Here is a 14,930-nt window from a genome sequence, read left to right as displayed (position 1 = left end):
TCATTCAGCACAAATCCAAATATTCCATAATATTTCCATATTTGCCATGTATCCAAATGCTAAATGATTATTTATTATGTAAATTATAGGCTTTGTACTTCAGTCGCGTTCCAACGCATTTGGTTATGTTTGGTACACTGTATTTTATTTTGATAAAGTACCAACTGCGCTGTCAAGTAAGCAATGCTGGAACTGATATGTTTTGTGTGGGTGCGCGCCGGCGAAACACCAGCAGAATCAACTTAAAACACTCTGTCATTTATTGTCTTATTAATAATGCATCACTGTATAAAGGTCTACTTTTATTTGTGTACACTCACAATGAAAACAAAACATTGTGCTTTTGTAAAATAAAGAAAACAATTAGGATGTCGCTTTCTGCCATTTGAGTTTCCTTTCTGTGAACAAATTAAGCGTGTCACAAAAATGAACTGAAACTCAGCATATAGGCTACGTTACGTGTCTTTACAAAACTACATATACCAGAGTTCAAATTAATTGGGATCTGATTTAAAAAAAAAAAAAGAAATGAATACTTTAATACAGCAAGTATTCAATAAATAAAAACTTTATAAAAACATTTATAATGTTACAAAATAAATGATGTTCTTTTGAACTTTCTCCTTATCAAGGAAACCTGAAAAAATATCACCGTTTCCACAAAAATATTGAGCAGCACAACTGTTCATTCCTCTAAACTAAACAAAAATCAGTATATTAGAATGATTTCTGAAGGATCATGTGACACTGAAGACTGGCATATAGCTGCTGAAAATTCAGCTTTGCCATCACAGGAATAAATTACAATTTAAAATATATTAAAACAGAAAACAGTTATTTTAAATTATAATAATATGTAACAATATTACTGTTTTTATTGTATCTTTGATCAAATAATTGCAGTTTTGGTGAACAGAAAAAGATGTCTTTCAAAAAAATCTTACTGACAACTTTTGACCACTCTTTTTTAGTGTATGCTTTGGATTATTAATGTGTACATACTTTCAAACACTTTCTTCTGTAAAGTGCTATAAGTGACTGGTCCACTCCTTTCTTCTCCCCTTTCCTAAGAAGGACTGAGTTGTCCTGGTGTGCATGTGCGAGATAATTCAGAGCTTCTCTTATCCTGCAATGGAAAAGATAATTGTTGTAGTACAAACTCTCCAATTCAATGCAAAGGCAATGTCTCTTGTCTCTGAGTCTACATACTTTCCATTCTGATACAGCTCGAGACCTGCCAACAGGTAGGCAAACACTGTCTTGAACATGCTGTAGTCATCATGCCATTGCTGGGAAGAGAGGGAAAAAAAGTAGTTTAAAATGATCAAATACATGCACTACTTTTCAAAAGTTTAAAGTCTTTAAAAGAAGTCTCTTATGCTCCTCAAGGTTGCATTTATTTGATCAAAAATACAGTAAAAACAGTGATATTATAAAATATTATTATTAATGAAAATAAATGTTTTATATTTTAATATATTTGAAAATGTAATTTATTCATGTGATGCCAAAGCTGAATTTTTAGCAGCCATTGCTCCAGTCTTCAGCTGTGCTGCTTAGTATATTTGAGGAAACCATGATACAGTTTTTTCAGCTTAATTCATTAGAACAGCATTTATTTGAAATATAATTTTTTTGTAACACTATAAATGTCTTTACTGTCACTTTTGATCAATTTAATGCATCCCTGCTGAATAAAAGTATTAATCTCCTTAAAAGCGTATAAAAATCTTACTGACTCCAAACTGTTAAACAGCAGCATATATTATACATTTAAGAAGAAAAATAGAGTAGAATGCCTTTTTGATTTTACCAAGTATTCATCCATGTCCATGTCTTCTGGTTTAATGAGACGGATTTTAGATCTGGCCTCTCTCATGATACTGATAGCCCTACAAGGATAAAGTACCAGTTTAGATTAGTCCAATTATTCAATCTTAACCTATTCCCCCCCAAAATATAAGGAAATGGGTACCGATCATCAAAACTCAGGTTACGATCTGCAAACTGCTCCAGTAATGTCCTCTCAATGACACGGTTAGGTGCCTGGTTTTGGAAAAAGTAGACCAGAACATGCTGGAGTCGAGGGTCCTGCTGGGGTGTGGTCTCTTCCTGGGACAGCTCATACAATCTGGAATATTCCTCATGGAACGCCTGATGAAGAGATCCAAAAGATTTCCAAAGAAATAAACAGGGTGAGCTTGCTAAATAAAGTACTAAGTAAATGTATTTAATATCTAAGTTTATGTGAATTATTATCTGAGAACTGTGAAGTAGCGCCATTTGGTGTGTTCAGCCGCAGAGTATTTTTAAGTTGTATACCTTGATGAGTCCTGCTTCAGGTCCGTCTTTGTCAAAGACCTGTCTTGCCTTGGCAATTGCAAAAATGACGCCCTGCATAGCTGGTGTTAGCATCATCTATTCAATTACAGATTAAAAATATGTCAAAATTGTATGTTAAATTTAATGTATGAAGTAGCCTAGTTTTACAATTCATGGAACCTTTACCTCCTCATTGTAGCCATCGGCATCAGAGCGCACCAGAATCTTGCCCACATTGGGTATCTCGATCTCAGACACGTCATTCTCAGGCTGGCTGCGCGTGGCCGTGGCCTGGTTCTCTGTGGATGAGGCCTCCGGCTCTGCCTCTGGTCCTCCCTCATCACTGATGACCTGCTCCTCCACCTCCACCTCTGACTCAGATCTGTCTGTAGTGGCTGACTCCACCACAGGCTGCTGAGAAACACGGAGAAAGAGGGTGTTGAATGACTGTCAATGATCTTATCCACTCATTATAGTCTATAGAGATGTTCACTCATAACGTCAATTTGTAGGCAAACCAGGAAGTCTAATTCACCATGGGATCCCTCAGGAATTTCTAATTGGTTTTTAAATAAGCGGAAATGTGAATCTCTGAGCGTCATCTGACTAGATTTATAGTAGTTTTCACCCATCAAAAGACTGTTTTGGCTGTCTTTGAAGAAACCAGCAGTGAATGCTAGTAAGTTGGACAAGGAAATGTATTTTATTTTTAATTTTCATCATTTATTCCTTTTAATGCTTCAATGCATGGATGAATGTTGAATGTTTGAAAATAGTGCTGCCCACTTTCTGTGTACAACAGTGATGTGGGTTTTTGTGTACCTGACAGAGTATTTATCATAATTGAAACTAAACCCGAAACCATTAAAAATGTTTTCAGTTAAAATGAAAAATTTAATTAGACTTAACATAATACATGTAGTTTCACTGTAATATACTGCACATTTTGGAAGTATGTTTTACATCTAAAATGTTTTATCAAAATGTGTGAATAGTATGAAGTATGAATTATAATTTATTTTATGGTGAATTTGTGTATTATATTTAACAAGACATATACAATATAAATACTGTTTATTAAAATATTGTTAAAATTATTTGTAAAAAATAAAATGTCACACATGAGTCACATTACATTTATTGAAAAACGATAAAAGCTCCCAGATTATATTTTATTTAAGTAGTTATTTTGTTAAATGTGTTAGTGTTGTGTGCTTTTGTATGATGGTACTCTGTTACAGAGTCATTATGATAACTGAAACTAAAACTGAAACCATTAAAAATGTTTTCACTACTTAAAAATAAAATAATCATGAAATCTTAAAAACATTATAAATAAAAGTATTTTATTTCAGCTAGTTGCCAAGGAAACATTTCTCATTTTCATTTAGTTTAACCCTTGTGCGACCTTTTGGACATTTTTGTCCTTTTCAGTTTTGTTTTTTTGATAATTTTGCCTGTGTTATTGCCAACTGCATAAATTTTGGCACAGATGTGTATTTTTATTGGAATTTTACTATTTCACTTCAATTTCCTTTAATAAATCTGTTTTGCACTAGGTACAAAAAATTGTTCCTCTCAGGACCTTAAGGACAAAAATGTCCCCATTGAAACCCATTAAAACTGCTATTTTTAAATCGCAGTTCTATTTAACTGTAAAATTATGCAATAAATTGTGTGTGTGCGTGTGTGTTCTTGTAAAATTTGAGAGAGAAAAACTCTACTGCAAATCACAAATCCAACCACTGTGTGCACCAGCGGAGTTTTGCTGGCATCTAATGGGGAAAATTTGGTACTGCGCCCAAACAAAATCTTACTGAAAGCTCACTTTTTGAGATATCAACCTCAAATTTGGAACACAACTTGTTTAGATTTATGACTTTGATTTTCTAGGAAGTATAGAGTTCAACATGTTTCATAAAATATATATTTTATATAAAATATCGTTCATAAATCATTTTTATAAACTTAAACCTCTATAACTTTTTTTTTGTTTCACTTTTTTAAAGTTTTTTTACTTCAACAATAATCTGCCATGGGTCTTCTTTAAAATGAGACCAAACTTAACAATGTGCTCCCAAGCTTCACATTTTTATGACAGTTTTCTGACATGGACATTTTTGTCCACTATGGACCTATGTGTAACTTTTTTTAAGTGACGTACAAGGGTTAAGTTCAAGTACTAAAATAACTCAAACTAAATAAACTAAAACTGAAAACTAAACTTAATATAAAAACTATACAGACATAATTAAAAAACTAACAAAAATGACAAAGACACAACAAAATGACTAAAATGTTAACTAATATATGATTATATATATATTATATATATATAATTCATTATATATATATATATAATTCATTATATTAACAAAAACTAGTGTATCAGTGATACTAAAATAACACTGGTGCTTGGCAGATAGCATCCAATTTATCTGACCACCGTTGTTATCCTTATGTTGTAGAAAATTCTTCAAGTATTGTTAACTGCCTTATTTTGCTTATAAATATCCTTGAATGCAATATGAGATACTAACCACTAGAGGTCCTATCACTACCATTTATGACAAGGCCTAGCAACTACATCATGTAGTGACAGCACAGTCATGAATCAGGAGCACCAATAAAATCAATGAGTCAAAGAGAGGAACAGCAGAAGAATAAATCCTGTGTTGTAAGTACAGAATGGACTTGCTTGACTGAAACTCCATATACTGAGTCAATAATATCCAAGATTACGCTCTCTAAAGACTAGACAGCAAGAACACATGGCGCTTAAACAATTGCCTGTTGATTGAAGCATCAGGAAAATGTTCTCCACAATCATTTAATGACTGCGGAAAAGTAGGAATCCAGTTGATCTTGATGGTGCATGCAGGAAACACAGAGCTCAGGTTCTATTTAAAGCTCTTCTCTGACCCACTGTCCCCAGCAACCCCGCATTAAACTTGAACCAGAAAGACTGAGGAATGTTGGACGGCTCTCAGCTGTCCGATGAACCTTATCCACATATTCCTTTCCAAAACTTATCCTCTTACAAAATACCAGAGCTTTTGCACAACACAACACATCACAACGCAACAGATAAAACATTAAACATTAAGCAAGTGCAAAAAAACAAGTTTGTAGTGATTTAACCACTAATGTAAATCTAGAATCTTCTCCCCACATTCCCATACATAGTTGCCAAAATATACACAAACATCTTTTCTATATTGAAATCCTAAAAAAATCCACTAAAAACATTCATAATTGTAATGAAAAAATAATATTATAAAAAAATACATATTTTCTGTATAGAAATTCCTGACAAATCCACAAAAATGATCATATTTTAATGAAAAAAAGAATAAAAAAGTATGTTTAAATGTATAAAAATACAAATTAATACACTAAATTGCTTATAATAATGAAAAATGAATATACAATGCATTTTATATATGCACATACACAATATACAGTAATGATATACAGTTAAAATGAAAAATTCCATTTGTTTTAATATAATACATGTAAGTTTACTGTAATATACTGCACATTTTGGAAGTATGTTTTACATCTAAAATATGTTTTTATCAAAGTGTGTGAATAGTATGAAGTAAAAGTATGAATTACAATTTATGTATAAATTGTATATTATATTTAATAAGACATGTACAATATAAATATATTCTTTATTAAAATATTGTTAACATTATTTGTAAAAATAAATGTCTCATATGAGTCACATTAAAATTTAATGAAAAATAATAAAAGCTCCCTGAGTATAGTTAATTTAAAACAGTTTTATTAATATTTAACTTGCATGGTTAAAATGTCATCACATTATTTTTGTTAAATGCATTAGTGTTGTGTGTTTTTGTGTGATGGTACTCTATTGCAGTTTACGTTGAGGAAGAAAACTGTGACCCATATGCACTGTACGTGAAGCCTCCAGTGCTGTATATGTGACCTATTTTCTGCACGTCTCAAATAACGCTTTAACACTCTCACCTGACTCAAATCTGGCTTCTCTTCATCTGGCGGGCCAAGTGTCTGGCTGCTGGCGATACGCTCCTCACCTTCCTCTTCCACATTCTCACTGGGCTCTGATGATATCGAGTTGAGAGCTGTTGAATTGGCCATGGGCTCTGGGAAGGGAAAGCACGTTGAAGATATACCTGCAATGGATACATGGAAAACATCTGACCTGAAGAAAAAGGTTCTGACCTTCACTGTCCTGGGCAGGTGCTGGTGTTGAATCTGTGGGTGGTTCTTGGGACACTTCATTTGTTTGTTCTTGGACTGGTTCTGGGTTTGGCTCCTGCTCTGGGTTCTGTGGCTCTTCTGGGACGGCTTTCTCTGTGTGTGTTTGAACTTGCGCTTCTTCACGTTGGGCTTGGCAGAACTGCTCTTCCCATTCTCTCAGTTCCTGCTGGAACCAGCGGTTATCCTCCCGAACATAACGCCTCAGGATAGACGGAAGGGAGTCCATTCCTTTCAGAACCTGCCCTGTTTCATTGTCCGTGTCTTCTGTCATTCATATGCAAGAAAAAAGTCATGCTCAATTTCATTATTGTAGCAGATAGGAAAAGCATTACAAAAAGGCCTAATGTTACATAAATGAGTGACAGCCCAAATTTTATCCATCAAACTTTAAATCTTACTTAACATTCTGTGGTAAAAAGGTGTTGTTATGGCTCTGCAATCTCGATACTTGACATCCAGAGTGGCTAGTTAATGGAGTTTTGTTCATTCAGCTCCTAAAATCAGCCAGCCAATCTCAAAAAATGCAAGTGCAAACTTCTTGTTCTTTATGACACTGACCTTTGTTCATTTTAAATTTCCATGATGTTTTCTCCATTAAATAAAAAGATTGCACGAAACGAAGTGTGTGCGATTACCTGGAATTTTAAATGGCAGTTCTGCTTCATTCTCAGAAATTTGAGGATATTTGATTTATTTCCTTCATAAATCTCAATCTGTATACTAAATGTGAATTATTTGATTTTATAAAAAAAAAAACAGATAACGTGCTGAATGGACTCGGGTGTGAATCTCCAGTTTCAACAACTCTGATAAGTAAAAACTAATGTGATATGCAGCCAAAGTTAACTTTATTTTAAGAAAAACACTCAAAAAATGTTTATTAATGTCAATGTTTATGACATGTTGACTGTCCGACTTCTTGACACTTGGGTAGATTTCCCCTTCTATTTTTACTCTTTTCCTGTCTTCTACTGTTATATTTAGTGTTTCAACATAACAACCTGATACAATTTTCTTCGCTATGATAAACCTTAGGGCCCTATGATTTCTGTGATGTGGCAAACACAGACTGAATCGCGGAATCCAGTCCTAAAAATGGAATTTACACTATAACGCAGAATGTCACGGAATTTGCCAAATTTTGGATGGATACATCAAAAGTAGGCTAGTACAGCTAAATCATCTGTGAATATTAAGCTGCAAAAATACCATTTAAATATGAGTCCTGCATATTCTGCATGTCTCAGTGTGAATGAATGGCGCAGACGTGCGGTTTCATTTACTACACATGAAGCACGCATGACGCTTGCGGTGTTTCCAGCCTCTGCCGTCTGCTCTGAGAATCACTTCATGAGCATTTTACCATTTCTTTTGAGTAAAACTATCATCATATCATATTCAAACAGAAACCTAGAGGTCTTCACAGCAACCTGTCAAAATAAAAGTTTGGTTTAACTTGAAGAAACCGTGACAGAATAATAAAATTATTATTAAAACATTATTTTTAAAGGAATATTAACCAGAAAAGTATTTATTTACCAGAATTTATTTAGCAGAAAAATATAAATACACAACTCTATTATTATTATAAAAATAATTATATATTATTATTATTTTTTTTATATAAAATCAATTAATTAGATATGCTTTTGATTATTAATATTTGGTAAAATATTTTGGTAAAAATAAAACTAAATTTGAGAAAAAATAAAACCTATCTCATAGGGCCTTAAAATTTTAATTTTTGTTAAACCTTTACTAAATTGCTGTTTAATATTGTAAGTTTCATGATTTCAATTATTTAGACTTTTTTTTTTGATTAATAAAATGTAATTTAACCATAAAAACAGCGTCTAGATAAATTAAAACGGAAAAATGTAATTTGGAAAAAAATAAAATAAAATTGGTAAAAAATATAACGGATTTCATAGGGCTCTAAAACTGCATTAGTGATTTATAAAAATAAAAAAAAAGACAGCAAGTCAACTTGCAATGCCATTTTGTTTGGCAGACATAGATAAGAGTACCTGCCCTTGAACAGTGGTGGCTGTGTTTAAAAAACACTTTTTTATTGCATTTTAATATAAAAACATTTACATAATGCATTAAACGTCCACCCCTATTTCAAATAAATATTTATAGTACTTTACTTTTTACAGAAAATACTAGAAAAACTAATCAAAATAAAAAGCATTAGATAGTTAAAAGCATTAAGAGTATTTAATGTTCACAGCTTGGCAGAGACTCTAAAATAATAAAGTCTGCCAGCAAATCTATCAGCATTAATTTCTAAAAGAAATCCGAGCTAAAGCCAAAGCCTTAAATCAAGTGTGTGATGTGCTTGGCTCCTTCAGCAAAATCTAAGTGCATATGCGTAATCTGAGAAGCACATGGGGAAAGTACCTGCTATGAGGTATGGCAGCTTGTCATTGATGTACATGAGGCAGTAGGCGCTGGCGTTGGTCATGCCACCGTATGAGTCTCGAACCAGCTCCTCCCAGGTTGACTCTGTCACCATTACATCGTTGTACTTCAGCCAGCGTTTATTAGCATGATCATAGATGTACGCCCAGTAATGGCCAGCGGAGGCCTGTCCTTCATGGACGAGCACAGCGTGCAGCCTATAGGGCACCTGGAAGCATCAAATAAGAAGACAGGGTACATTGAGGTGTCATGCAAATTTCTTGAAAGGGCTCAGTCAATATAAAAGTACCAATGAGTGTTCAGGATATAGACTTTACCTGACACAGACTGTTATCTGAGTACATGCCCTCCAGGGCCTGGCTGACCTTGTCAATGCTGGCTTTCAGCTCTACACACAGAGAGGGAACACAGATCAATACACTACACCTGAGGCCAGGATACAGTCACAAACGCATTAAGATAACTGCTTGTGAATAACGATGGCCTTCAGAACAGAAAAATTAAAATGCACATTACAGCTCGGATACAAAACCTAGTGAGCTGCCTCGCTGCCTACTGCCTACATAGACAGATGTCTTCTGTGGCATCAAGAACTCTGCTTGCCAAACAAATAGCACTCAGCATGCAAAGTGCAAAGAAGATTTGACTCACAACTGATTTCAATACAGGCGACAAAATATAATGAAAGCATAAATAAACATAGCACATAGTTCTCAATTTTTGGTAAAATAGTCAGTATTTTTAAAGCATTTCTATCAATGCTTTTTTTTTTCAATCAATTTATATTTTCACAGATAAAATGTGTATTTTGTTATTAACTATGGTATGTGTGTAGTAGTAGGACATCCAGGTTTTTTCAGCTACTGTTTTATGAATAATGTAAATATTTGGCCATACTACTTCAGACATAAAATTTTGGTATAGGTATGAATTTTAATGTTTTTCAAAAAAGTACTCACAAAGACTTTTGCATTTATTTGTTTAAAAATATAGTAAAAACAGTAATATTGTTTTTAATAATATTATGGAATATTATTACAATTCAAAATAGCTGTTTTCTATTTTAATATATTTTTGAATGTAATTTATTGGATTTACTGAATTTTCATCAGCCATTACTGCAGTCTCTAGTGTCACATGATCCTTCGGAAATGCTGATTTGTTGCTCAAGAAACATATTATTATTCTTATTATTATCAATGTTGAAACAGCTGTGCTGCTTTTTGTGGAGATTGTGATTTTTTTAGGATTTTTTGATGAATAAACAGCATGTCTTTGAAATGGAAACCTTTTGTAAGATTATTAATGTCTTTACTGTCACTTTTGATCAATTTAATGTGTTCTTGCTAATAAAAAAATTTGTTTCTTTCAAAAAAAGAAACAACCTTTTTGACACTACACATTTACTGTAACATATCGCTTTGTACATAGGAGGCAAATTGGCACATTCTTAATTACACTGCATTCTTTTTTGGGAAAGTCTTTGCATCTAGAGTGCACCTATGATGCCTTAAAATCACTAGGATTTGAGGCAGAGTTTATGTGTTTACTTAACTACACTGATTCAAGCTTCACTCAGTGAAGGATCTACCGTTTATGGTGTTCTCAACTTCTGCTCTCCAGCGCTGTAAGCAGCTCCTGACGAAGTACAGCTCTTCCTCGGTCACGCTGTGAGGGGCTGGTTGCAGTGGCACCTCTATGGGGGGTCTACACTGAGTAAAAGGCTTGTGTATGGGAGTTCTCTGTGTAGCTGTCTGCGGGCAGTCCGAGCCATCTGATGAGCCTGCATCGTCTGGTTCTATTTGACTACAGCAAGAAATTAAACATTTAGACGGGGACAAACAAACAATAGGCACAGTTTGTCACACAGCTGATGAATAAGAATGCAGGAAAACGGGCCTTGCCTGCTGTCACTTGAGCTGGGTTCTGTGTGTGCGGCAGGATTCATAGGTACTGAGGCTGGAGACACGTTTGTGGGTTTAGTGGTGGCAAACTCCAGCACATACTGCAACATGTCTGCCAGGGGGTATTTGGTTGGCCCTGAGCCATAGTTTTTATATCTTTAAAAAAAGAAAGTCATAGTTTTAATATTTAAAATTGAAAAACAAACCACAAATAACAATTTTTCAAAGATTACTTGAAGTGTTGACCAGGATTTAGCCACTATTTGGCTTTTGAACGTACCCCTCAAGTTTCTGCTGTAGAACTGTTAACTGGTCCTTGAGTCTCTTGACTCCTCCTCTCCTACCATGGGTCTGATCAACATTTTTGTGGAGGTATCTGCTCACAGAAAAAGTGAATTTCCATTTACCATAGCTTTTTATGCTTTGAAGAGACAAAATAAACAAATAATTAAATAGATAAGTAAACTAATAAATGAATATATAAGTAAATATACTTAAATAAACTGATAAATAAATTACATTTTTATACAAAAATATAAATATATTTATACAAAAATATACATAATTACAAATAAATAAAGAATAAATCTACAAACAAACATAAATAAATAAAAATAAATAAATATTTATTGTTATAAATATATTTATAAATTAATACATATATCTATGAATAGATAAATCTACAAATAAATAAATACAAGCTGTAGTAATGACACTTCTCACCTGTCCATATAGATCACTTGGGGAAACTCCAGTTTTTTGTGTATTTTTTCTGGTCGCCCTAAAGACTGATTGAACTCAAATCTGGACAGCTCAAATGTCAACACTGGTGGCAGCTTAGAAAACCACCTCTGCAAACAATGAAAAACCACATACTTTTAATTAATTTAAAAGAACCTGTGTATGTCGGCGCCTAGTGGGCAGTGCGCTGACATATATCGCCCTTGCGTTTCGGGCGTCCCGAGTTCAAATCCCGGCTTGAGGACCTTTCCCAATCCTGCCCCCCTCTCTCTCCCCCACTTCACTTCCTGTCTGCTCTACACTATCCTGTCGTAATAAATCCTTAAAAAAATAAATATATATATATATATATAAAAGAACATGTGCATGATTCACAATAATATCCTTATTCTGTTTTCATTATAATATCTTGATATCTTTGAGTCTTTCTTAGCTCAAACAGTAGAACATGGTGCTAGCAACACCAAGGCCATGGGGTTGATTCCCAAGGCAAGAAAAGACTAATAAATTGTATACCTTGAATGGAGTCTCTTTGGATAAAAATGTCTGCCAAATGTATAAATGTTAATGCAATGTAAACAACAGAATAAATGACAGGCGTTCATATAACTGTATGTAGTTAAAGTAGAAAAACTCACCTCTTGGCCAGAGGACATTGTCTGATCTGAATGAAGCAATTCAATCTCTCCTTCAACCATGGCACCCTCCAAACATTCATCTAAATTATTGAAGCCGTTCACTTGGAGAGGGTATTGTCCAAATTGCTCAATGTTGGACACAATCTTTTCTGCACACAATTGCACAAATATCATCAAGGACTGTGATAAACAGAATAATTACAGAAGAAATATCATTCTCTTACCTTCATGAAGTCTCTCAGCCACAAATGTGCCATAAAACAGCTGGACCATGGGGTTGTTTTGTTTATCCTCTGGGTTACTGAAAATAACAGCTGCCATGTTTTATTTTTGGGACAAAAAAAAAATTCCTGGCGAGTACATTAGCAACCAAATATACCATAGGGTAATTATTCATGATTCTTTAACAAATGCTACACTCATTAGCATTTATTAATTAACCCTCCACAGCAAGATGTTGCCTTGGGGTAACAAACACATTTTCTTCATGTTGCAAGCACATGATGCATATAAGATGGCAATAAAATTATTTTAAATAAACCATTAAAAAGGTTTGTCTTAGTCACACTATTTTTTAAATACATTTTAAAATCATTTTCTGGCATGATGCACCCTGTGGTGGATTTGTCCGCTGGAGAACTGCCCTCAAAAAGATTTTTTTAAGTTTTCCACCCATAAAAAATGATTCACATTTCTTAGTAAGTAAGTTTATTTTAAAAGAGTTTATGAAGAATCGCTTCAATGTGTTTCTTGCCAAAAAGGAACATTGTGAAACTGTGGAATGGATTAAGGATGCAGTGAACATAGATGTAGCCACTACAAAATATTGCAGTTATCAAATATCAAATGTAATTATTTTTTATTTAGACTATTTTGTATTATATATTATATTATATTATACAACTTTAATGATATTAATATTTTTGAGGTCCATTTTTTGTAAGAAAACATTTAAAGCATCACAAATGAAAGCATCAAAATTAAGTCATGCTCACTTCAACAAAGGCTATTATTATTTTGAATCTATAAACTTACTTTCCATTAGCAGCCAGCTGGAATGCATCCTCGAGCCAGTCAAGCAACTTGTGTGTGAATTCACTGACATCCTAGAATAAGCAAGCTTAAAATAAACACTGTTTCCCAATAATACAACACAGTGTCTGTTTAGAAGAAGCTCTAATGTAGCTTTATAAAGTATAACATTTCAAGATACCTTTTATTAGCTCGTCATTTGCAACTGTTTCATTTTAAAATTAGCCCACGACAGAACAGCTGTGAATCAAATTATTCAAATGATGTACCTGCTGTGCCTCACTGGTTCTAAATGCATCCCTGAGAAGCTCGACTGCTGCAGAGGGGTCTACAAACCTACGGTTTGAGCCCACCATCAGAGCAAACAGGCAACGCAACTCCTGCATGAAGGCAATGTTTCTTTTCTCCTGCAACAGAAATCCAGTCAGTGCAGTGGAATAATTCACATTTTCAAGTAGATCTACTAGTGAAGCTGAGCAATATTGGCATAAAGATAGACAGTAATTCAACTCAATTTTAATTTAGAGGAATTGTTCACCAAAACAATGAACATTTGCTGAAAACGGAACATATATAAACATATATAAATGACATTCAATACAACACAAAGACTTAACGATACTCATGCTCATCTGGCAGATTACTCACTGAATGACTCTTGCATTTCTCCAGCACACGCTCAGACAGGCAGTAATTGAGCACCAGTCTACGGAACACCGGCAGATGGAACAGAGACTAAACACAAGAGAATTTCGTTTTTTAGTCTAGCATGCATTAGGCCATGAACAATTATAGTCGCACTATTTGAACAGTTTTATTGACACAGTTGTTGCTGATTTTGTTGTCATGTTTAGTAACATCTTTTGATGTCAGGGTGCATTTCAGTTGAGTATTACCCTTGTTGTGTTTCATGTATCAAGTTTTAAAGTATTTTATGAATATTCTGTCTCTTGGGTCAGGGGTGGATTTAGATTTACAGTTGAGATACAGGTTTTCACAAAAACTAAATAAATTATTATAAAATGATAAACCTCACAATTGAGCGTTAAACCAGGGGTGAGTCAGAAGTATACATTTTTATATTAATTTAAAACGGGGTTATGTGGGTGGATTTTCGCATTGAACAAAAACTACAGACTGGATTATTGAAAATGAACATTCATTCTCTGCCAGTAGGAGGCGCTTTTGGAACGTCAGAAATATAGAATGAGAAAAGTGTGAAAAAATATAGCCTATATTGACCAGGAAAGTCCACTGATGAGTTACCAGCGTAAGCCTGTGTGTGCAAAGGCTGTCTAATTCTAAACTTTAAAATACATTTATTTGTAGTTATTTTAACTACAAATGTAAATAAAACTGAAAAAATAATGAAAAGGCAATTATACATTTACACACCTAAGGATTATATCAACCAAAAAAGTAACTGCGTATGTGTCCTCTACTTGGTTCCTTCTCATAAATGAGTAAGCGGCATTTAAAAAATTATAAACATTTAATTATAAACAATATTTAATTACAGCTTCAGATGCATAATATTTTCATCTCCTTCAAGCAGGATACACAAAAAGCACGTTCAACTCGGACGGTTGTCGTGGTAATAAACACCGTAAACAGCAAC

The 14,930-nt window shown here is 33.9% G+C and overlaps 1 protein-coding gene across 4 annotated transcripts in view; it reads right to left on the bottom strand.

The window, feature by feature from the left end:
* The window catches only part of LOC107731460 (ubiquitin carboxyl-terminal hydrolase 28-like), a 42,503-nt gene that overhangs the window by 1,587 nt on the left and 25,986 nt on the right, over positions 1 to 14,930 (bottom strand). For 3 of the 4 annotated variants that reach the window (XM_016542549.1, XM_016542551.1, XM_016542548.1), the window contains 19 exons: positions 13,961 to 14,047; positions 13,582 to 13,719; positions 13,316 to 13,386; positions 12,505 to 12,581; positions 12,281 to 12,429; positions 11,625 to 11,752; positions 11,182 to 11,277; positions 10,902 to 11,057; positions 10,589 to 10,803; positions 9,315 to 9,385; positions 8,977 to 9,205; positions 6,535 to 6,837; positions 6,319 to 6,455; positions 2,509 to 2,736; positions 2,323 to 2,418; positions 1,976 to 2,154; positions 1,814 to 1,892; positions 1,210 to 1,289; positions 1,003 to 1,126 (listed from right to left, as the gene is read on the bottom strand). In XM_016542549.1, the coding sequence (XP_016398035.1) occupies positions 1,003 to 1,126; positions 1,210 to 1,289; positions 1,814 to 1,892; positions 1,976 to 2,154; positions 2,323 to 2,418; positions 2,509 to 2,736; positions 6,319 to 6,455; positions 6,535 to 6,837; positions 8,977 to 9,205; positions 9,315 to 9,385; positions 10,589 to 10,803; positions 10,902 to 11,057; positions 11,182 to 11,277; positions 11,625 to 11,752; positions 12,281 to 12,429; positions 12,505 to 12,581; positions 13,316 to 13,386; positions 13,582 to 13,719; positions 13,961 to 14,047 (2,643 nt within the window). The remainder of the gene's footprint in view (positions 1 to 1,002; positions 1,127 to 1,209; positions 1,290 to 1,813; positions 1,893 to 1,975; positions 2,155 to 2,322; positions 2,419 to 2,508; positions 2,737 to 6,318; positions 6,456 to 6,534; positions 6,838 to 8,976; positions 9,206 to 9,314; positions 9,386 to 10,588; positions 10,804 to 10,901; positions 11,058 to 11,181; positions 11,278 to 11,624; positions 11,753 to 12,280; positions 12,430 to 12,504; positions 12,582 to 13,315; positions 13,387 to 13,581; positions 13,720 to 13,960; positions 14,048 to 14,930) is intronic. The other variant, XM_016542552.1, reaches the window with a different exon arrangement.

This window comes from Sinocyclocheilus rhinocerous, unplaced genomic scaffold (genome assembly GCF_001515625.1).
Source record: "Sinocyclocheilus rhinocerous isolate Xijiao unplaced genomic scaffold, SAMN03320098_v1.1 scaffold2988, whole genome shotgun sequence".
In the NCBI taxonomy this organism is placed as follows: Eukaryota; Metazoa; Chordata; class Actinopteri; order Cypriniformes; family Cyprinidae; genus Sinocyclocheilus; species Sinocyclocheilus rhinocerous.
Note: the sequence above shows the minus strand (reverse complement) of the source record. Positions and strands in the feature narration are given on the sequence as shown.